Here is a 24,150-nt window from a genome sequence, read left to right as displayed (position 1 = left end):
CGCTCCAACAGTGGTTCACTATAACAGTGATTCACTCCAACAGTGGTTCACTCCAACAGTGGTTCACTATAACAGTGGTTCACTCCAACAGTGGTTCGCTCCAACAGTGGTTCACTCCAACAGTGGTTCACTCCAACAGTGGTTCACTCCAACAGTGGTTCACTCCAACAGTGGTTCACTCCAACAGTGGTTCACTCCAACAGTGGTTCACTATAACAGTGGTTCACTCCAACAGTGGTTCACTCCAACAGTGGTTCACTCCAACAGTGGTTCACTATAACAGTGGTTCACTATAACAGTGGTTCACTATAACGGTGGTTCACTATAACGGTGGTTCACTCCAACGGTGGTTCACTCCAACAGTGGTTCACTCCAACAGTGGTTCACTCCAACAGTGGTTCACTCCAACAGTGGTTCACTCCAACAGTGGTTCACTATAACAGTGGTTCACTCCAACAGTGGTTCGCTCCAACAGTGGTTCGCTCCAACAGTGGTGGTTCACTATAACAGTGGTTCACTATAACAGTGGTTCACTATAACAGTGGTTCACTATAACAGTGGTTCACTATAACAGTGGTTCACTATAACAGTGGTTCACTCCAACAGTGGTTCACTCCAACAGTGGTTCGCTCTAACAGTGGTTCGCTCCAACAGTGGTTCGCTCCAACAGTGGTTCGCTCCAACAGTGGTTCGCTCCAACAGTGGTTCGCTCCAACAGTGGTTCGCTCCAACAGTGGTTCGCTCCAACAGTGGTTCGCTCCAACAGTGGTTCGCTCCAACAGTGGTTCGCTCCAACAGTGGTTCGCTCCAACAGTGGTTCGCTCCAACAGTGGTTCGCTCCAACAGTGGTTCGCTCCAACAGTGGTTCGCTCCAACAGTGGTTCGCTCCAACAGTGGTTCGCTCCAACAGTGGTTCGCTCCAACAGTGGTTCGCTCCAACAGTGGTTCGCTCCAACAGTGGTTCGCTCCAACAGTGGTTCGCTCCAACAGTGGTTCGCTCCAACAGTGGTTCGCGCCAACAGTGGTTCGCGCCAACAGTGGTTCGCGCCAACAGTGGTTCGCGCCAACAGTGGTTCGCGCCAACAGTGGTGGGGATGTTGTACGATGAACATTTTGATTAGATAAATTCAGTACTAGTTAGGCTTGGGCCAGAGTACCATAAACCGGGGCTATTTGGAAATGGCCACAGGTTTTTTTTATTTTTATACTGTCAATACGGTCTTCAATAATGTTAATATTTGTAGCTTATATTTAAGTAAATACCTACAGTCTACGTTACTTGTGCAATATGCGTTCTTTTAACCTATTTTTCATGATGAAGCTTACCGGTAGTCCCCAGTCACATGTTATTCTGTTTACAAGCACGTGATGACGAGAGTTCCGGAGCCTTGTGAGTCACTGTTGTGCAGCAGGCGCCTGGTGATCTAGTTACAGCAGGGAATTCACTACTAGATATTTACCAGCTGGTTTGCTAACCTGGTAGCTTGTTACCTAGCGTCTTCCAAAATACAAGCTTCTCCCCCTCCTGGAACAAGAGTCTTGCTGTCTAATATTGGTTTTGTTTGTGCAACAAACTGTGTACAATTTTTTGTTGTTGTATATCTTTATGAACTGGGATGTCCTTCCTGCATATAGTTTGTCAGAGACTGATGATAAAATGTTCGCAAATGCGCTCGTTAGCATTTAGATGGGATTTACTTGTACTTGTTAGCATTACTAACCTTCGGATTACTGAGAATCAGTGAGGTTTGAAAATAGCGCCCCTTGTGTTCAGTGCAGGTATTACCAAATGGCACCCTATTACCTATATAGTGCAGCACTTTTGACCAGAGCCCTATTACCTAAATAGTGCAGCACTTTTGACCAGAGCCCTATTACCTATATAGTGCAGCACTTTTGACCAGAGCCCTATTACCTATATAGTGCAGCACTTTTGACCAGAGCCCGATTACCTATATAGTGCAGCACTTTTGACCAGAGCCCTATTCCCTATATAGTGCAGCACTTTTGACCAGAGCCCTATTACCTATATAGTGCAGCACTTTTGACCAGAGCCCTATTACCTATATAGTGCAGCACTTTTGACCAGAGCCCTATTACCTATATAGTGCAGCACTTTTGACCAGAGCCCTATTACCTATATAGTGCAGCACTTTTGACCAGAGCCCTATTACCTATATAGTGCAGCACTTTTGACCAGAGCCCTATTCCCTATATAGTGCAGCACTTTTGACCAGAGCCCTATTACCTATATAGTGCAGCACTTTTGACCAGAGCCCTATTACCTATATAGTGCAGCACTTTTGACCAGAGCCCTATTACCTATATAGTGCAGCACTTTTGACCAGAGCCCTATGGGTATTAGTAGTGCACTATATAGGAAGCCATTTGGATGATATCAGGCCAGCTAACCTGGCAGGGTAGCAGGGTGTGGTATGGGTCTCACGGCTGGTACTCCTGACTATATGTGGAGCTTTGATGGTGTTGTGTTAGATCAGAGGCCGAACTTGGCTAGTCCGGGACACTTTGGTTAACGGTGAACTAACCTTTTAGCTGTGGAGTTGACAAGTCTCAACAACAGCAACAACAAGCCATTGCATTTATCAGGAGTTGACTGTAGTCACATGATCATATACCTTCAGTATCAACTAGAGGTCCACCCATTAATTAGGGCCGATTTCAAGTTTTCATAACAATCAGTAATCTGCGTTTTTGGATGTCGATTATGGCCGATTACATTGCAATCCACGAGGAGACTGCGTGGCAGGCTGACCACCTGTTAAGTGACTGAAGCATGTAAAAAGGACCTTGTGGCTGCAAGGAGCCAAGGTAAGGTGCTAGCTAGCATTAAACTTATCTTATAAAATAACTAAATCTTAACATCATCACTAGTTAACACCACATGGTTGATGATATTACTAGGTTTACTAGCTTGTCCTGCGTTACATATAATCAATGCGGTGCCTGTTAGTTTATCATCGAATCACAGCCTACTTCGATTGGGTTCAAGTCCGGGCTCTGGCTGGGCCACTCAAGGACATTCAGAGACTTGTCCCGAAGCCACTCCTGCGTTGTCTTGGCTGTGTGCTTAGGGTCGTTGTCCTGTTGGAAGGTGAACCTTCGCCCCAGTCTGAGGTCCTGAGCACTCTGGAGCAGGTTTTCATCAAGGACCTCTCTGCTTTGCTCTGTTCATCTTTCCCTTGATCCTGACTAGTCTCCCAGTCCCTGCCGCTGAAAAACATCCCCACAGCATGATGCTGCCACCACCATGCTTCACCGTAGGGATGGTGCCAGGTTTCCTCCAGACGTGACGCTTGGCATTCAGGCCAAAGAGTTCGTTCTTGATTTCATCAGACCAAAGAATCTTGTTTCTCATGGTGTGATAGTCTTTCGGTGCCTTTTGGCAAACTCCAGGCCTGCAGTCATGTGCCTTTTACTGAGGAGTGGCTTCCGTCTGGCCACTCTATCATAAAGGCCTGATTGGTGGAGTGCTGCAGAGATGGTTGTCCTTCTGGAAGGTTCTCCCATCTCCACAGAGGAACTCTAGAGCTCTGTCAGAGTGACCATCGGGTTCTTGGTCACCTCCCTGACCAAGGCCCTTCTCCCCTGATTGCTCAGTTTGGCCGGGCGGCCAGCTCTAGGAAGAGTCTTGGTGGTTCCAAACTTCTTCCATTTAAGAATGATGGAGGCCACTGTGTTCTTGGGGACCTTCAATGCTGCAGAAACGTTTTGGTACCCTTCCCCAGATCTGTGCCTCGACACAATCCTGTCTCAAAGCTGTATAGACAATTCCCTTGACCTCGTGGCTTGGTTTTTGCTCTGACATGCACTGTCAACTGTGGGACATTATATAGACAGGTGTGTGACTTTCCAAATCATGTCCAATCAATTGAATTTACCACAGGTGGACTCATATCAAGTTGTAGAAACATCTCAAGGATGATCAATGAAAACAGGATGCACCTGAGCTCAGTTTCGAGTCTCATACCAAAAGGTCTGATTACTTATGTAAATATATGTTTTTGCTTTGTCATTGTTGGGTATTGTGTGTAGATTGAGGGGCAAAAAATATAAGTTTTAGAATAAGGCTGTAACGTAACAAAATGTGGGAAAAGTCAATGAGTCTGAATACTTCTGCCGATAGCATGGTGTGTGTGTGTGACTGTGTGTGTGTGACTGTGTGTGACTGTGTGTGTGTGACTGTGTGTGTGTGACTGTGTGTGTGTGACTGTGTGTGTGTGACTGTGTGTGTGTGTGTGACTGTGTGTGTGTGAGGCTGTGTGTGTGTGTGTGTGTGTGACTGTGTGTGTGTGAGGCTGTGTGTGACTGTGTGTGTGTGAGGCTGTGTGTGACTGTGTGTGTGTGAGGCTGTGTGTGTGTGTGTGTGTGTGTGAGACTGTGTGTGTGTGTGTGTGTGACTGTGTGTGTGTGTGTGTGACTGTGTGTGTGTGACTGTATGTGTGTGTGTGACTGTGTGTGTGTGAGGCTGTGTGTGTGACTGTGTGTGTGTGTGACTGTGTGTGTGTGTGTGTGAGACTGTGTGTGACTGTGTGTGTGAGACTGTGTTTACTCTGATCCCTCTGTAATTTTCTCTGTAATATCCCCGACGGAACAGAAGCCCTGGCAGCGGTCTGTCTGTCAAGTCGCTCATTACATTCATCATCACACTGAACACCTGCTTTTATCTGAAATCGTTGTTTTTAGTCTGTCTACTACCACCAAGGTTAACTGGTGACTTCATCAGGATCGTGTTATCAACTCCATGTTGATAAGTCTGGCTTTTAATGGCAGGGTTAACCTTGGTCTCTGTTTCCATTCGAGGACTGTTTAGTGTTCAGTCAGTCTGCCAACTCTACTGCTTTCAGATCCATTGTATATCTCAACTGCTTTCATTATGAGAGACAGACTGACAGACCAGAAACCGTGGATAGATGACGGCATTCGCGCAAAACTGAAAGCGCAAACCACCGCATTTAACCATGACGACGTGACTGGGAATATGGCCGAAATACAGTGTAGTTATTCCCTCCGTAAGTCAATCCAAACAGGCAGAAAGTCAGTACAGAGACAAAGTGGAGTCGCAATTCAACGGGTCAGACACGAGACGTATGTGGTAGGGGTCTAAAGACAATCATGGATTACGAAGGGGAAAATCAGCTGCGTCGCGGACACCGACGTCTTGCCTCCGGACAAGCGAAACACCTTCGCCCGCTTTGAGGATAACACAGTGCCACCGACACGGCCCGCTACCAAGGACTGTTGGCATTCCTGCTGCGTAGCCGACGTAAGACATTTAAGTGTGTTAACCCTCGCAAGGCTGCCAGCCCAGACGGCATCCCGAGCCACGTCCTGATGTGTTTACGGACATAGTCAATCGCTCCCTATTCCAGTCTGTTGTCCCGACTTAATTCAAGATGGCCACCATTGTTCCTGTACCCAAGAAAGCGAAGGTAACTGAACTAAATGACTATCGCCCCCGTAGCACTCACTTCTGTCATCATGAAGTGCTTTGAGAGGCTAGTTAAGGATCATATCACCTCCACCCTACCGGCCACCCTAGACCCACTTCAATTTGCGTACCGCCCCAATAGATCCACAGACGATGCACACTGCCCTATCCCATATGGACAAGAGGAATACCTACGTCAGAATGCTGTTCATTGACTACAGCTCAGCATTCAACACCATTGTACCCTCCAAGCTCATCATTAAGCTCGGGGCCCTGGGTCTGAACCCCCACTGATACTCAACACTGGGGCCCCACAAGGCTGCATGCTGAGCCCCCTCCTGTACTCCCTGTTCACCCATGATTGTGCAGACAACACAACAGTAGTAGGCCTGATTTAACAACAATGACGAGACAGCCTACAGGGAGGATGTGAGGGCACTCAGTGTGGTGTCAGGAAAATATCCTGTCACTCAACAAAACAAAGGAGCTGATCGTGGACAGGAAACACCCCCATATCCACATCGACGGTGGTCGAAGGTGGAAAGCTTCAAGTTCCTCGGCGTACACATCACTGACGATCTGAAATGGTCCACCCACACAGACAGTGTGGTGAAGAACCTCAGGAGGCTGAAGAAATTTGGCTTGTCACCTAAAACCCTGACAAACTTTTACAGATGCGCAATCGAGAGCATCCTGTCGGGCTGTATCACCGCCTGGTACGGCAACTGCATCGCCCACAATCGCAAGGCTCTCCAGAGGGTGGTGCGGTCTGCCCAACGGGGGAAAAGTACCTGCCCTCCAGGACACCTACAGCACCCAATGTCACAGGAAGGCCAAAAAGATCATCAAGGACATGAGCCACGGCCTGTTCACCCCACTATGATCCAGAAGGTGAGGTCAGTACAGGTGCATCAACGCTGGAACCGAGAGACTGAAAAACAACTTCTATCTCAAGGCCATCAGACTGTTAAACAGCCATCACTTGCTGGCTTCCACCCGTTAACGCAACCCTGCACCTTAGAGGTTCTGCCCTGTATTCATAGACCTCGAATCACTGGTCACTTGAATAATGGAACACTAGTCACTTTAATAATGGAACACTAGTCACTTTAATAATGTTTACATATTGCTTTACTCATCTCATATGTAGATACCGTATTCTATTCTACTGTTTTTAGTCAATGACACTCCGACATTGCTCAATCTAATATTTATATATTTTTTAATTCCATTGTTTTACTTTTAGATTTGTGTGTATTGTTGTGACTTGTTAGATTCCACTGCACTGTTGGAGCTAGGAATACAAGCAATTTACTACACCCGCAATAACATCTGCTAAATATGTGTGACCAATCAAATGTTATTTGATTTGACAAGTCTTTCCTTTTAAATTCCTTGGGAAGTGTACGAATCCACACCTTCAAGAGAGAAGGGTAGAGAATTGGACCACAGCATTGATAGACTGTTGGGTGTTGCTTATATACTCAGTAGCCAGTCTATTGGTTCGCTCCTGCAGACAGTGAGTCACGTGGCCGTGGCTTGTTCTATAAAGCAGACAGGCATCCAGGCATTCAGTTACTGTTCGATGGAACGTTCGAATGGGCAAAACGAGTGACCTAAGCGACGTTAAGCGTGGTGTGATCGTCGGTACCAGACGCACCGGATCCAGTATTTCAAACGTCCGGCCTCCTGGGCTATTCACGCACACGTCCAGTATCTAGGGTTTACAGAGAATGTGGCGACAAACAAACAACATCCAGTCAGTGGCAGTTCTGTGGGTGGAAAAACAGCTTGTTGGTGAGAGAATTCAAAGGAGAATGGCAAGAATCGTGCAAGCTAATAAGCGGGCCACAAAACAGGAAAAATAACAGCACAGAGTGGCATCTCTGAATTGCACAATTCGTCGGTCCTTGTCACGGATGGGTTATTGCAGCAGACGGCCACACCGGGTTCCACTCCTATCAGCTAAAAACAGGGGGAGTAGAGAGAGAGAGAGAGAGAGAGAGAGAGAGAGTCATGGTGTGACTGAACCCCACTAGAGGGAACTGTTGAGACAGGGATAAAGGTTGGTTGGTACTGTTTAACTTCATCCACTGAATCCTGTATTTATTTACGGGACACATGGAAGAATATTTTAACTTAATCAATCCTAGAGGGAGAGAGAGGGGGTGGAGGGTTAGAGGGAGGGAGGGTCGGAGAGAGGATGGAGGGAGGGAGGGTTAGAGGGAGAGAGAGAGGGTGAAGGAAGGAAGGGTTGAAGGGAGGGTTAGAGGGAGAGAGAGGATGGCGGAAGGGTTGGAGGGAGGGAGGGAGAGAGAGAAGGAGGTATGGAGGGAGAGGGAGAGTTAGAGGGAGGGAGTGAGGTTTGGAGAGAAAGAGGAAGGAAGGGTTGGAGAGGAAGCAAGAGGGAGAGAGGAAGGGAGGGAGGGGTAGATTTGTCTCATTTCATCATAGATATGTAAAGGCCATATGTGTTAGTCACTGTAAAGTAAATACTCTACTTGGTCAACATCTGACACACACCAGTCTGGAGGGTGAAGTCACAAGCTCTGCTGATTGGCTGCTGCATAGCAACCTAGTGGTGCCAAAAGCTCTGCTGACTGGCTGCTGCATAGCAACCTAGTGGTGCCAAAAGCCCAGGTCTGCCCTAGAAATGTCCGTTACAATCTCCAGAACGGCCAAACTTTACACTTTTGGGCTTTAAAAGGACTTTATTATGATCAAGTTGTATCCCCGCGGTGAATTATTTTAAGGTTTGCTACAAATATAAAAGATATTGAATTTAATAGTGATGCATTCTGACTAGTACATGTCATGACACAAGATGGCAGCTCCATTAAACTCTCAGCCAGGAGGGAAACCGTCGACCCGTGATACCTTTTTTGAGATTTTTCGTGGCGCCATTTAGCAATATGGCGCACTTCAAATTCAAATAGTTCCCGGCTTGGTGCACCATCCGGGGATGACGTCAGCGCCTTCACCGTCTACTGGTTTTAATGGAAAGATCAGCAGATATTAACGGCATCATGACATCAGTGTTAAACCATCTGGTGTGTGATCTGTGAGTGGAGGAGTGAGATGGTTGGTTTGTGGTCCTCCCTGCACCCCCCCCCCCCCCCCCCCCCCCAGACCACATCATCCCCAAAGGACCATCACACTCCGGGGACTCTCAACCACATCAAACACACAACCCTTCAGACCAGGACCCTGTCTGGCGTAATGACTGCTGAAGTAGGGAGGGGGGGGGGGGGGGGGGGGGGGCAACCTGACGCGGTTAGGGCTAGGTGGGGGGTGGGGGGGACCCTGACACTGTTAGGGCTAGGTGGGGGGGGGGGGACCCTGACGCTGTTAGGGCTAGGTGGGGGGGGGGGGGGACCCTGACGCTGTTAGGGCTAGGTGGGGGGGACCCTGACGCTGTTAGGGCTAGGTGGGGGGGGGGGGGGACCCTGACGCTGTTAGGGCTAGGTGGGGGGGACCCTGACACTGTTAGGGCTAGGTGGGGGGGACCCTGACACTGTTAGGGCTAGGTGGGGGGGATGGGGACCCTGACACTGTTAGGGCTAGGTGGGGGGGACCCTGACGCTGTTAGGGCTAGGTGGGGGGGACCCTGACGCGGTTAGGGCTAGGTGGGGGGGGGGGACCCTGACGCTGTTAGGGCTAGGTGGGGGGGGGGGGGACCCTGACGCTGTTAGGGCTAGGTGGGGGGGGGGGACCCTGACACTGTTAGGGCTAGGTGGGGGGGACCCTGACGCTGTTAGGGCTAGGTGGGGGGGGGGGGACCCTGACACTGTTAGGGCTAGGTGGGGGGGACCCTGACACTGTTAGGGCTAGGTGGGGGGGATGGGGACCCTGACACTGTTAGGGCTAGGTGGGGGGGACCCTGACGCTGTTAGGGCTAGGTGGGGGGGACCCTGACGCGGTTAGGGCTAGGTGGGGGGGGGGGACCCTGACGCTGTTAGGGCTAGGTGGGGGGGGGGGGACCCTGACGCTGTTAGGGCTAGGTGGGGGGGACCCTGACGCTGTTAGGGCTAGGTGGGGGGGGGGGACCCTGACGCTGTTAGGGCTAGGTGGGGGGGGGGGGGACCCTGACGCTGTTAGGGCTAGGTGGGGGGGGGGGGGGGGACCGTGACACTGTTAGGGCTAGGTGGGGGGGACCCTGACACTGTTAGGGCTAGGTGGGGGGGACCCTGACGCTGTTAGGGCTAGGTGGGGGGGACCCTGACGCTGTTAGGGCTAGGTGGGGGGGACCCTGACGCTGTTAGGGATAGGAGGGGGGGATGGGGACCCTGACGCTGTTAGGGCTAGGTGGGGGGGACCCTGACACTGTTAGGGCTAGGTGGGGGGGGGGGGGACCCTGACACTGTTAGGGCTAGGTGGGGGGGACCCTGACGCTGTTAGGGCTAGGTGGGGGGGGACCCTGACGCTGTTAGGGCTAGGTGGGGGGGACCCTGACGCTGTTAGGGCTAGGTGGGGGGGACCCTGACGCTGTTAGGGCTAGGTGGGGGGGACCCTGACGCTGTTAGGGCTAGGTGGGGGGGACCCTGACGCTGTTAGGGCTAGGTGGGGGGGGGGGACCCTGACGCTGTTAGGGCTAGGTGGGGGGGACCCTGACGCTGTTAGGGCTAGGTGGGGGGGACCCTGACGCTGTTAGGGCTAGGTGGGGGGGGGGGGGGACCCTGACGCTGTTAGGGCTAGGTGGGGGGGACCCTGACGCTGTTAGGGATAGGTGGGGGGGACCCTGACGCTGTTAGGGCTAGGTGGGGGGGACCCTGACGCTGTTAGGGCTAGGTGGGGGGGGGGGGGGGACCCTGACGCGGTTAGGGCTAGGTGGGGGGGACCCTGACGCTGTTAGGGCTAGGTGGGGGGGGGGGGGACCCTGACGCTGTTAGGGCTAAGTGGGGGGATGCGGACCCTGACGCTGTTAGGGATAGGTGGGGGGGACCCTGACGCGGTTAGGGCTAGGTGGGGGGGACCCTGACGCTGTTAGGGCTAGGTGGGGGGGGGGGGGGGACCCTGACGCTGTTAGGGATAGGTGGGGGGGACCCTGACGCTGTTAGGGCTAGGTGGGGGGGACCCTGACGCTGTTAGGGCTAGGTGGGGGGGACCCTGACGCTGTTAGGGCTAGGTGGGGGGGACCCTGACGCGGTTAGGGCTAGGTGGGGGGGGGGGGGGACCCTGACGCTGTTAGGGCTAGGTGGGGGGGACCCTGACGCTGTTAGGGATAGGTGGGGGGGACCCTGACGCTGTTAGGGCTAGGTGGGGGGGACCCTGACGCTGTTAGGGCTAGGTGGGGGGGGGGGGGACCCTGACGCTGTTAGGGCTAGGTGGGGGGGGGGACCCTGACGCTGTTAGGGCTAGGTGGGGGGGGGGGGGGACCCTGACGCTGTTAGGGCTAGGTGGGGGGGACCCTGACGCGGTTAGGGCTAGGTGGGGGGGACCCTGACGCTGTTAGGGCTAGGTGGGGGGGGGGGGGACCCTGACGCTGTTAGGGCTAGGTGGGGGGGGGGGGACCCTGACGCTGTTAGGGCTAGGTGGGGGGGACCCTGACGCTGTTAGGGCTAGGTGGGGGGGACCCTGACGCTGTTAGGGCTAGGTGGGGGGGACCCTGACGCTGTTAGGGCTAGGTGGGGGGGACCCTGACGCTGTTAGGGCTAGGTGGGGGGGACCCTGACGCTGTTAGGGCTAGGTGGGGGGATGGGGACCCTGACGCTGTTAGGGCTAGGTGGGGGGGGGGGGGGACCCTGACGCTGTTAGGGCTAGGTGGGGGGGACCCTGACGCTGTTAGGGCTAGGTGGGGGGGGGGGACCCTGACACTGTTAGGGATAGGTGGGGGGGGGGGGGGCCCTGACACTGTTAGGGATAGGTGGGGGGGACCCTGACGCTGTTAGGGCTAGGTGGGGGGGACCCTGACGCTGTTAGGGCTAGGTGGGGGGGACCCTGACGCTGTTAGGGCTAGGTGGGGGGGGGGGGGACCCTGACACTGTTAGGGATAGGTGGGGGGATGGGGACCCTGACGCTGTTAGGGCTAGGTGGGGGGGGGGGGGGACCCTGACACTGTTAGGGCTAGGTGGGGGGGACCCTGACGCTGTTAGGGATAGGTGGGGGGATGGGGACCCTGACGCGGTTAGGGCTAGGTGGGGGGGACCCTGACGCTGTTAGGGCTAGGTGGGGGGGACCCTGACGCTGTTAGGGCTAGGTGGGGGGGACCCTGACGCTGTTAGGGCTAGGTGGGGGGGGGGGGACCCTGACGCTGTTAGGGCTAGGTGGGGGGATGGGGACCCTGACGCTGTTAGGGCTAGGTGGGGGGATGGGGACCCTGACACTGTTAGGGCTAGGTTGGGGGGGGGGGGGGACCCTGACGCTGTTAGGGCTAGGTGGGGGGGGGGGGACCCTGACGCTGTTAGGGCTAGGTGGGGGGGACCCTGACGCTGTTAGGGCTAGGTGGGGGGGACCCTGACTCTGTTAGGGCTAGGTGGGGGGGACCCTGACGCTGTTAGGGATAGGTGGGGGGGGGGGGGACCCTGACACTGTTAGGGCTAGGTGGGGGGGGGGGGGGACCCTGACGCTGTTAGGGCTAGGTGGGGGGGGGGGGGGGACCCTGACGCTGTTAGGGCTAGGTGGGGGGGACCCTGACGCTGTTAGGGCTAGGTGGGGGGATGGGGACCCTGACGCTGTTAGGGATAGGTGGGGGGGGGGGGGGGACCCTGACGCTGTTAGGGCTAGGTGGGGGGGGGGGACCCTGACGCTGTTAGGGATAGGTGGGGGGATGGGGACCCTGACGCTGTTAGGGCTAGGTGGGGGGGACCCTGACGCTGTTAGGGCTAGGTGGGGGGGACCCTGACGCTGTTAGGGATAGGTGGGGGGGACCCTGACGCTGTTAGGGCTAGGTGGGGGGATGGGGACCCTGACGCTGTTAGGGCTAGGTGGGGGGGACCCTGACGCTGTTAGGGCTAGGTGGGGGGTGGGGGGGACCCTGACGCTGTTAGGGCTAGGTGGGGGGTGGGGGGGACCCTGACGCTGTTAGGGCTAGGTGGGGGGGACCCTGACGCTGTTAGGGATAGGTGGGGGGGACCCTGACGCTGTTAGGGATAGGTGGGGGGGACCCTGACGCTGTTAGGGATAGGTGGGGGGGACCCTGACGCTGTTAGGGCTAGGTGGGGGGGACCCTGACGCTGTTAGGGCTAGGTGGGGGGGGGGGGGGGACCCTGACGCTGTTAGGGCTAGGTGGGGGGACCCTGACGCTGTTAGGGCTAGGTGGGGGGGACCCTGACGCTGTTAGGGCTAGGTGGGGGGGGGGGGGACCCTGACGCTGTTAGGGATAGGTGGGGGGGACCCTGACGCTGTTAGGGATAGGTGGGGGGGACCCTGACGCTGTTAGGGCTAGGTGGGGGGGACCCTGACGCTGTTAGGGCTAGGTGGGGGGGGGGGGGGGACCCTGACGCTGTTAGGGCTAGGTGGGGGGACCCTGACGCTGTTAGGGCTAGGTGGGGGGGACCCTGACGCTGTTAGGGCTAGGTGGGGGGTGGGGGGGACCCTGACGCTGTTAGGGCTAGGTGGGGGGGGGGGCCCTGACGCTGTTAGGGATAGGTGGGGGGATGGGGACCCTGACGCTGTTAGGGCTAGGTGGGTGGGGGGGACCCTGACGCTGTTAGGGCTAGGTGGGGGGATGGGGACCCTGACGCTGTTAGGGCTAGGTGGGGGGGACCCTGACGCTGTTAGGGCTAGGTGGGGGGGGGGGGGGGACCCTGACGCTGTTAGGGCTAGGTGGGGGGGACCCTGACACTGTTAGGGCTAGGTGGGGGGGACCCTGACGCTGTTAGGGCTAGGTGGGGGGGGGGGGACCCTGACGCTGTTAGGGCTAGGTGGGGGGGGGGACCCTGACGCTGTTAGGGCTAGGTGGGGGGGGGGACCCTGACGCTGTTAGGGCTAGGTGGGGGGATGGGGACCCTGACGCTGTTAGGGCTAGGTGGGGGGGGGGGGGACCCTGACGCTGTTAGGGCTAGGTGGGGGGGGGGGGGACCCTGACGCTGTTAGGGCTAAGTGGGGGGGGGGGGACCCTGACGCTGTTAGGGCTAGGTGGGGGGGACCCTGACGCTGTTAGGGCTAGGTGGGGGGGGGGGGACCCTGACGCTGTTAGGGCTAGGTGGGGGGGGGGGGGACCCTGACGCTGTTAGGGCTAGGTGGGGGGAGGGGGGGGACCCTGACGCTGTTAGGGCTAGGTGGGGGGGACCCTGACGCTGTTAGGGCTAGGTGGGGGGGACCCTGACGCTGTTAGGGCTAGGTGGGGGGGGGGGACCCTGACGCTGTTAGGGCTAGGTGGGGGGGGGGGGGGGGACCCTGACGCTGTTAGGGCTAGGTGGGGGGGACCCTGACGCTGTTAGGGATAGGTGGGGGGTGGGGGGGACCCTGACGCTGTTAGGGCTAGGTGGGGGGGACCCTGACGCTGTTAGGGCTAGGTGGGGGGGACCCTGACGCTGTTAGGGCTAGGTGGGGGGGGGGGGACCCTGACACTGTTAGGGCTAGGTGGGGGGGGGGGGGGACCCTGACGCTGTTAGGGCTAGGTGGGGGGGACCCTGACGCTGTTAGGGATAGGTGGGGGGGACCCTGACGCTGTTAGGGCTAAGTGGGGGGGACCCTGACGCTGTTAGGGCTAGGTGGGGGGGACCCTGACGCTGTTAGGGCTAGGTGGGGGGGGGGGGGACCCTGACACGGTTAGGGCTAAGTGGGGGGGACCCTGACGCTGTTAGGGATAGGTGGGGGGGACCCTGACGCTGTTAGGGATAGGTGGGGGGGACCCTGACACTGTTAGGGCTAGGTGGGGGGGGGGGGGGACCCTGACGCTGTTAGGGCTAGGTGGGGGGGACCCTGACGCTGTTAGGGCTAGGTGGGGGGGACCCTGACACTGTTAGGGCTAGGTGGGGGGGGGGGGGGACCCTGACGCTGTTAGGGCTAGGTGGGGGGGACCCTGACGCTGTTAGGGATAGGTGGGGGGGACCCTGACGCTGTTAGGGCTAAGTGGGGGGGACCCTGACGCTGTTAGGGCTAGGTGGGGGGGACCCTGACGCTGTTAGGGCTAGGTGGGGGGGGGGGGGGACCCTGACACTGTTAGGGCTAAGTGGGGGGGACCCTGACGCTGTTAGGGATAGGTGGGGGGGACCCTGACGCTGTTAGGGATAGGTGGGGGGGACCCTGACGCTGTTAGGGCTAAGTGGGGGGGGGGGGGACCCTGACGCTGTTAGGGCTAGGTGGGGGGTGGGGGGGACCCTGACGCTGTTAGGGCTAGGTGGGGGGTGGGGACCCTGACGCTGTTAGGGCTAGGTGGGGGGATGGGGACCCTGACGCTGTTAGGGCTAGGTGGGGGGGGGGGGGGGACCCTGACGCTGTTAGGGCTAGGTGGGGGGATGGGGACCCTGACGCTGTTAGGGCTAGGTGGGGGGATGGGGACCCTCACGCTGTTAGGGCTAGGTGGGGGGGGGGGGGGACCCTGACGCTGTTAGGGCTAGGTGGGGGGTGGGGGGGACCCTGACGCTGTTAGGGCTAGGTGGGGGGGACCCTGACGCTGTTAGGGCTAGGTGGGGGGATGGGGACCCTGACGCTGTTAGGGCTAGGTGGGGGGATGGGGACCCTGACGCTGTTAGGGCTAGGTGGGGGGGGGGGGGGGACCCTGACGCTGTTAGGGCTAGGTGGGGGGGACCCTGACGCTGTTAGGGCTAGGTGGGGGGGGGGGACCCTGACGCTGTTAGGGCTAGGTGGGGGGGGGGGGACCCTGACGCTGTTAGGGCTAGGTGGGGGGGGGGGGGACCCTGACGCTGTTAGGGCTAAGTGGGGGGGGGGGGGGACCCTGACACTGTTAGGGCTAGGTGGGGGGATGGGGACCCTGACGCGGTTAGGGCTAGGTGGGGGGATGGGGACCCTGACACTGTTAGGGCTAGGTGGGGGGGACCCTGACGCTGTTAGGGCTAGGTGGGGGGGGGGGGGGGACCCTGACACTGTTAGGGCTAGGTGGGGGGGATGGGGACCCTGACGCTGTTAGGGCTAGGTGGGGGGGGGGGACCCTGACACTGTTAGGGCTAGGTGGGGGGGACCCTGACACTGTTAGGGCTAGGTGGGGGGGGGGGGGGGACCCTGACGCTGTTAGGGCTAGGTGGGGGGATGGGGACCCTGACGCTGTTAGGGCTAAGTGGGGGGGGGGGGGGGACCCTGACACTGTTAGGGCTAGGTGGGGGGGACCCTGACGCTGCATTAGTGGCTAGGATTCCGTCCTAAATGGCACTCCGTTCCCCTATGTAGTACACTGTGTGTTGACCAGAGCACTATTGGCCCTGGTCAAAAGTAGTGCACTATATATAGGGAATGGGAGGGGTACCGTTCGGGCCGCAGCCTAGGACTGTCTGTTAGTGATTAGTGACGGAGGTATTTCATGGTTAACTTGGCTACCAGGTCCATTCCCTCATCGTCACTTTGTCAGTTAAGTTACATCATTAGAACGTGTAAAGTTCAATAATCTGCTGTTGATTTTCAAACCGGCCTTGACTCCATTACGCCGTAGGATCAGTGTGTTATTCTGCTGCTGTGGGAGATGTGGATGAAGGTTTAGGGGTGACGTCTTCACTCCTGGGGTGTTCTGTAAATTCATCTTTAGTCTCGGGGGGGGGGTTGCTGGGATGATAAACCAAAAATGAAAGACACAGACATTAACCACCTCTTTCCCGAAGCATTTTGCTTAGGTTGGTCATTTTGGGTGATTTTGCTACACAGCAGTTCCTGCAGATCGGTATTACCGAATTTGCCCACAAGGGGCGCTATTTCAACGGTTATCTTGATCCAGGAATGGATTTGAATGTCTCTGCTGTAACCAAGAAGTTTGATCTTGACATTTTGCCACTTAGCTAGAAAGTTAGCAAACCAAATGAATAGCTGGAGCCCCGATCTGGATATCATTTATTTGACATATCTTAGATTTCTTGTTGTTATAAGCAGTGGCGTAGCACGGACCCCCCCCAGCCGCCCACAGCCCCCCCCAGCTGCCCGCAAGGCTGATTTTTAATGGAACCATTCAGCGTCTTGAAACTAACTACATTCACCTTAAGATTGTATAATGTGTAACTCAGTCAAACTTGTGTCCCATTCTGTCTCTATGTCTGTCTTGTCAGTCCTCTCTCCAGACGAGCTCTATCGGGCCAACCTGGAGTCTGGGTTGGTGTCTTACTCTGTGTTGTCCCCTATGTGTCCCTGTCTTAACTGTCCCCTCTGTCCCACTCCTCTCTCCAGACGAGCCAACCTGGAGTCTGGGTTGGTGTCTTACTCTGTGTTGTCCCCTATGCGTCCCTGTCTTAACTGCCCCCTCTGTCCCACTCCTCTCTCCAGACGAGCTCAGTCGCGCCAACCTGGATTCTGGGGACACAGAGCAGGTGATTAACCACCTCCACAGAGCGCTGCTGGAGGCCCAGGAGTTGGCCAACACAGGCAAGCAGAAGTGTCTGGAGCTCCAGGCCTTACTGGAAGAGGAGAGAATGAGTAACAGACAGCAGACTGAAGAGTCAGCCAAGCAGATCCAGTACCTACAGAGTGAGTATAGTACGGACCAGTACCTTCAGAGTGAGTATAGTACTGACCAGTACCTACAGAGTGGGTATAGTACGGAACGGTACCTTCAGAGTGAGTATAGTACTGACCAGTACCTACAGAGTGGGTATAGTACGGATCAGTACCTACAGAGTGAGTATAGTACGGATCAGTACCTTCAGAGTGAGTATAGTACCGATCAGTACCTTCAGAGTGAGTATAGTACGGACCATACATGTATACCTTACATTACATTACTATTCCATACCAAACATTACTATTCCATACCAAACATTACTATTCCATACCAAACATTACCTTACATTACATTACCGTACATTACTATACCATACATTACTATACCATACATTACATTACTATACCATACATTACATTACTATACCATACATTACATTACTATTCCATACCTTACATTACATTGCTATACCATATATTACATTACGATACCATAACATACATTACTATTCCATACATTACATTACTATACCATACATTACCATACATTACTATACATTACTATTCCATACATTACATCACTATTCCATACCATACATTGCCATTACCATACATTACTATACCATACATTACATTACTATACCATACATTACATTACCACCCATGACATTACTATACCATACATTACTATACATTACATTACCATACATTACTATACATTACAATACATTACTATACTATACATTACATTACCATACATTACTATACCATACATTACAATACATTACATTACTATACCATACATTAGATTACTATACCATACATTACATTACTATACCATACTATACATTACTATTCCATACCAAACATTACTATACCATACATTACATTACTATTCCATACCATACATTACTATACCATACTATACATTACTATACCATACATTACATTACTATACCATACTATACATTACTATCCTATACCAAACATTACTATACATTACATTACTATTCCATACATTACTATACCATACTATACATTACTATACCATACCATACATTACATTACTATACCATACTATCCATTACTATACCATACTATACATTACTATTCCATACCAAACATTACTATACATTACTATACCATACTATACATTACCAAACATTACTATACCATACATTACATTACTATTCCATACCATACATTACTATACCATACATTACTATACCATACTATACCAAACATTACTATACCATACCAAACATTACTATACCATACATTACTATACCATACATTACATTACTAAACCATACATTACATTACTATTCCATACCATACATTACATTACTGTACCATACTATACATTACTATACCATACTATACATTACTATTCCATACCAAACATTACTATACCATACTATACATTACTGTACCATACTATACATTACTATTCCATACCAAACATTACTATACCATACATTACTATACCATACTATACCATACATTACATTACTATACCATACCATACATTACTATACCATACCTTGCATTACTATACTATACTATACATTACTATTCCATACCAAACATTACTATACCATACATTACATTACTATTCCATACTATACATTACTATTCCATACCAAACATTACTATACCATACATTACATTACTATTCCATACCATACATTACATTACTATACCATACTATACATTACTATACCATACATTACTATACCATACATTACTATACTATACATTACTATTCCATACCAAACATTACTATACCATACATTACATTACTATACTATACATTACTATTCCATACCAGACATTACTATACCATACCATACATTACTATACCATACTATACATTACTATACCGTACTATACATTACTATTCCATACCAAACATTACTATTCCATACATTACCATACCAAACATTACTATACCATACATTACTATTCCATACATTACATTACTATACCATACCTTAGCTTATACTATATTACCATACCTTACATACATTGCTATACCATACATTACTATTCCATACCATAATTACATTGCTATACCATACATTACTATTCCATACCAAACATTGCATTGCATTGCTATACTATCCAGATACATTACATTACCATACATTACATTACTACACCATACATTACTATTCCATAACAAACATTACATTACATTTACATTTACGTCATTTAGCAGACACTCTTATCCAGAGTGACTTACAGTAGTAGTGAGTGCATACATTTTTATACTATTGCATTGCTATACTATCCAGATACATTACTATACAGTGCGTACAGTAACAGTAACAGTAACAAACAGATGTACCTAAATCCCACCCCCTTACGGCAGCTCTGAGTTTTCCTTACTCCATATAGTTACTAAGGCAGCCCTGAGTTTTCCTTACTCCATATAGTTATTAGGGCAGCCCTGAGTTTTCCTTACTCCATATAGTTAGTAGGGCAGCCCTGAGTTTTCCTTACTCCATATAGTTACTAGGGCAGCCCTGAGTTTTCCTTACTCCATATAGTTACTAGGACAGCCCTGAGTTTTCCTTACTCCATATAGTTATTAGGGCAGCCCTGAGTTTTCCTTACTCCATATAGTTACTAGGGCAGCCCTGAGTTTTCCTTACTCCATATAGTTAGTAGGGCAGCCCTGAGTTTTCCTTACTCCATATAGTTACTAGGGCAGCCCTGAGTTTTCCTTACTCCATATAGTTATTAGGGCAGCCCTGAGTTTTCCTTACTCCATATAGTTATTAGGACAGCCCTGAGTTTTCCTTACTCCATATAGTTATTAGGACAGCCCTGAGTTTTCCTTACTCCATATAGTTACTAGGGCAGCCCTGAGTTTTCCTTACTCCATATAGTTACTAGGGCAGCTGAGTTTTCCTTACTTCATATAGTTATATGGACAGCCCTGAGTTTTCCTTACTCCATATAGTTACTAGGGCAGCCCTGAGTTTTCCTTACTCCATATAGTTATTAGGGCAGCTGAGTTTTCCTTACTTCATATAGTTATATGGACAGCCCTGAGTTTTCCTTACTCCATATAGTTATTAGGACAGCCCTGAGTTTTCCTTACTCCATATAGTTACTAGGGCAGCTGAGTTTTCCTTACTCCATATAGTTACTAGGGCAGCCCTGAGTTTTCCTTACTCCATATAGTTATTAGGGCAGCCCTGAGTTTTCCTTACTCCATATAGTTACTAGGACAGCCCTGAGTTTTCCTTACTCCATATAGTTATATGGACAGCCCTGAGTTTTCCTTACTCCATATAGTTATTAGGACAGCCCTGAGTTTTCCTTACTCCATATAGTTATATGGACAGCCCTGAGTTTTCCTTACTCCAAATAGTTACTAGGGCAGCCCTGAGTTTTCCTTACTCCATATAGTTATATGGACAGCCCTGAGTTTTCCTTACTCCATATAGTTACTAGGACAGCCCTGAGTTTTCCTTACTCCATATAGTTATATGGACAGCCCTGAGTTTTCCTTACTCCATATAGTTATTAGGGCAGCTCTGAGTTTTCCTTACTCCATATAGTTACTAGGGCAGCCCTGAGTTTTCCTTACTCCATATAGTTACTAGGACAGCCCTGAGTTTTCCTTACTCCATATAGTTATTAGGGCAGCTCTGAGTTTTCCTTACTCCATATAGTTACTAGGGCAGCCCTGAGTTTTCCTTACTCCATATAGTTATTAGGGCAGCCCTGAGTTTTCCTTACTCCATATAGTTACTAGGGCAGCCCTGAGTTTTCCTTACTCCATATAGTTACTAGGGCAGCCCTGAGTTTTCCTTACTCCATATAGTTATTAGGGCAGCCCTGAGTTTTCCTTACTCCATATAGTTACTAGGACAGCCCTGAGTTTTCCTTACTCCATATAGTTATTAGGGCAGCTGAGTTTTCCTTACTTCATATAGTTATATGGACAGCCCTGAGTTTTCCTTACTCCATATAGTTATTATGGCAGCCCTGAGTTTTCCTTACTCCATATAGTTATTAGAGCAGCTGAGTTTTCCTTACTCCATATAGTTATTAGGACAGCCCTGAGTTTTCCTTACTCCATATAGTTATTAGGGCAGCCCTGAGTTTTCCTTACTCCATATAGTTACTAGGACAGCCCTGAGTTTTCCTTACTCCATATAGTTATTAGGGCAGCTGAGTTTTCCTTACTCCATATAGTTATTAGGACAGCCCTGAGTTTTCCTTACTCCATATAGTTATATGGACAGCCCTGAGTTTTCCTTACTCCATATAGTTACTAGGGCAGCCCTGAGTTTTCCTTACTCCATATAGTTATATGGACAGCCCTGAGTTTTCCTTACTCCATATAGTTACTAGGACAGCCCTGAGTTTTCCTTACTCCATATAGTTATATGGACAGCCCTGAGTTTTCCTTACTCCATATAGTTATTAGGGCAGCTCTGAGTTTTCCTTACTCCATATAGTTACTAGGACAGCCCTGAGTTTTCCTTACTCCATATAGTTATTAGGGCAGCTCTGAGTTTTCCTTACTCCATATAGTTACTAGGGCAGCCCTGAGTTTTCCTTACTCCATATAGTTATTAGGGCAGCCCTGAGTTTTCCTTACTCCATATAGTTACTAGGACAGCCCTGAGTTTTCCTTACTCCCTATAGTTACTAGGACAGCCCTGAGTTTTCCTTACTCCATATAGTTACTAGGGCAGCCCTGAGTTTTCCTTACTCCATATAGTTATTAGGACAGCCCTGAGTTTTCCTTACTCCATATAGTTACTAGGACAGCCCTGAGTTTTCCTTACTCCATATAGTTACTAGGACAGCCCTGAGTTTTCCTTACTCCATATAGTTATTAGGGCAGCCCTGAGTTTTCCTTACTCCATATAGTTACTAGGGCAGCCCTGAGTTTTCCTTACTCCATATAGTTACTAGGACAGCCCTGAGTTTTCCTTACTCCATATAGTTATTAGGGCAGCCCTGAGTTTTCCTTACTCCATATAGTTATTAGGGCAGCCCTGAGTTTTCCTTACTCCATATAGTTACTAGGGCAGCCCTGAGTTTTCCTTACTCCATATAGTTATTAGGGCAGCCCTGAGTTTTCCTTACTCCATATAGTTACTAGGACAGCCCTGAGTTTTCCTTACTCCATATAGTTATTAGGGCAGCCCTGAGTTTTCCTTACTCCATATAGTTACTAGGGCAGCCCTGAGTTTTCCTTACTCCATATAGTTACTAGGACAGCCCTGAGTTTTCCTTACTCCATATAGTTATATGGACAGCCCTGAGTTTTCCTTACTCCATATAGTTATTAGGGCAGCCCTGAGTTTTCCTTACTCCATATAGTTATATGGACAGCCCTGAGTTTTCCTTACTCCATATAGTTACTAGGGCAGCCCTGAGTTTTCCTTACTCCATATAGTTACTAGGGCAGCCCTGAGTTTTCCTTACTCCATATAGTTACTAGGGCAGCCCTGAGTTTTCCTTACTCCATATAGTTATTAGGGCAGCCCTGAGTTTTCCTTACTCCATATAGTTACTAGGGCAGCCCTGAGTTTTCCTTACTCCATATAGTTACTAGGGCAGCCCTGAGTTTTCCTTACTCCATATAGTTACTAGGGCAGCCCTGAGTTTTCCTTACTCCATATAGTTATTAGGGCAGCCCTGAGTTTTCCTTACTCCATATAGTTATTAGGGCAGCCCTGAGTTTTCCTTACTCCATATAGTTACTAGGGCAGCCCTGAGTTTTCCTTACTCCATATAGTTACTAGGGCAGCCCTGAGTTTTCCTTACTCCATATAGTTACTAGGGCAGCCCTGAGTTTTCCTTACTCCATATAGTTACTAGGGCAGCCCTGAGTTTTCCTTACTCCATATAGTTAGTAGGACAGCCCTGAGTTTTCCTTACTCCATATAGTTACTAGGGCAGCCCTGAGTTTTCCTTACTCCATATAGTTATTAGGGCAGCCCTGAGTTTTCCTTACTCCATATAGTTACTAGGGCAGCCCTGAGTTTTCCTTACTCCATATAGTTACTAGGACAGCCCTGAGTTTTCCTTACTCCATATAGTTATATGGACAGCCCTGAGTTTTCCTTACTCCATATAGTTACTAGGACAGCCCTGAGTTTTCCTTACTCCATATAGTTATTAGGGCAGCTGAGTTTTCCTTACTCCATATAGTTATATGGTCAGCCCTGAGTTTTCCTTACTCCATATAGTTATTAGGACAGCCCTGAGTTTTCCTTACTCCATATAGTTACTAGGGCAGCCCTGAGTTTTCCTTACTCCATATAGTTAGTAGGACAGCCCTGAGTTTTCCTTACTCCATATAGTTACTAGGGCAGCCCTGAGTTTTCCTTACTCCATATAGTTATTAAGGCAGCCCTGAGTTTTCCTTACTCCATATAGTTACTAGGGCAGCCCTGAGTTTTCCTTACTCCATATAGTTAGTAGGACAGCCCTGAGTTTTCCTTACTCCATATAGTTAGTAGGACAGCCCTGAGTTTTCCTTACTCCATATAGTTACTAAGACAGCTGAGTTTTCCTTACTCCATATAGTTATATGGACAGCCCTGAGTTTTCCTTACTCCATATAGTTATATGGACAGCCCTGAGTTTTCCTTACTCCATATAGTTATATGGACAGCCCTGAGTTTTCCTTACTCCATATAGTTATATGGGCAGCCCTGAGTTTTCCTTACTCCATATAGTTACTAGGGCAGCCCTGAGTTTTCCTTACTCCATATAGTTATATGGACAGCCCTGAGTTTTCCTTACTGCATATAGTTACTAGGGCAGCCCTGAGTTTTCCTTACTCCATATAGTTATATGGACAGCCCTGAGTTTTCCTTACTCCATATAGTTACTAGGGCAGCCCTGAGTTTTCCTTACTCCATATAGTTACTAGGACAGCCCTGAGTTTTCCTTACTCCATATAGTTACTAGGACAGCCCTGAGTTTTCCTTACTCCATATAGTTACTAGGGCAGCTGAGTTTTCCTTACTCCATATAGTTATTAGGGCAGCCCTGAGTTTTCCTTACTCCATATAGTTACTAGGACAGCCCTGAGTTTTCCTTACTCCATATAGTTACTAGGACAGCCCTGAGTTTTCCTTACTCCATATAGTTACTAGGACAGCCCTGAGTTTTCCTTA

General features: G+C 50.9%; 1 protein-coding gene across 12 annotated transcripts in view; it reads left to right on the top strand.

Moving 5' to 3' along the window:
- slmapa (sarcolemma associated protein a) overlaps positions 1 to 24,150 on the top strand; it is a 172,669-nt gene that overhangs the window by 127,934 nt on the left and 20,585 nt on the right. For all 12 annotated transcript variants that reach the window (XM_055869967.1, XM_055869968.1, XM_055869970.1 and 9 more), the window contains one exon: positions 16,817 to 17,017. In XM_055869967.1, the coding sequence (XP_055725942.1) occupies positions 16,817 to 17,017 (201 nt within the window). The remainder of the gene's footprint in view (positions 1 to 16,816; positions 17,018 to 24,150) is intronic.

The sequence above is a fragment of the Salvelinus fontinalis genome, chromosome 18, assembly GCF_029448725.1.
Source record: "Salvelinus fontinalis isolate EN_2023a chromosome 18, ASM2944872v1, whole genome shotgun sequence".
Taxonomy (NCBI): domain Eukaryota; kingdom Metazoa; phylum Chordata; class Actinopteri; order Salmoniformes; family Salmonidae; genus Salvelinus; species Salvelinus fontinalis.
The sequence above is the reverse complement of the archived record's forward strand: the minus strand, read 5'-3'. Positions and strand labels throughout refer to the sequence as shown.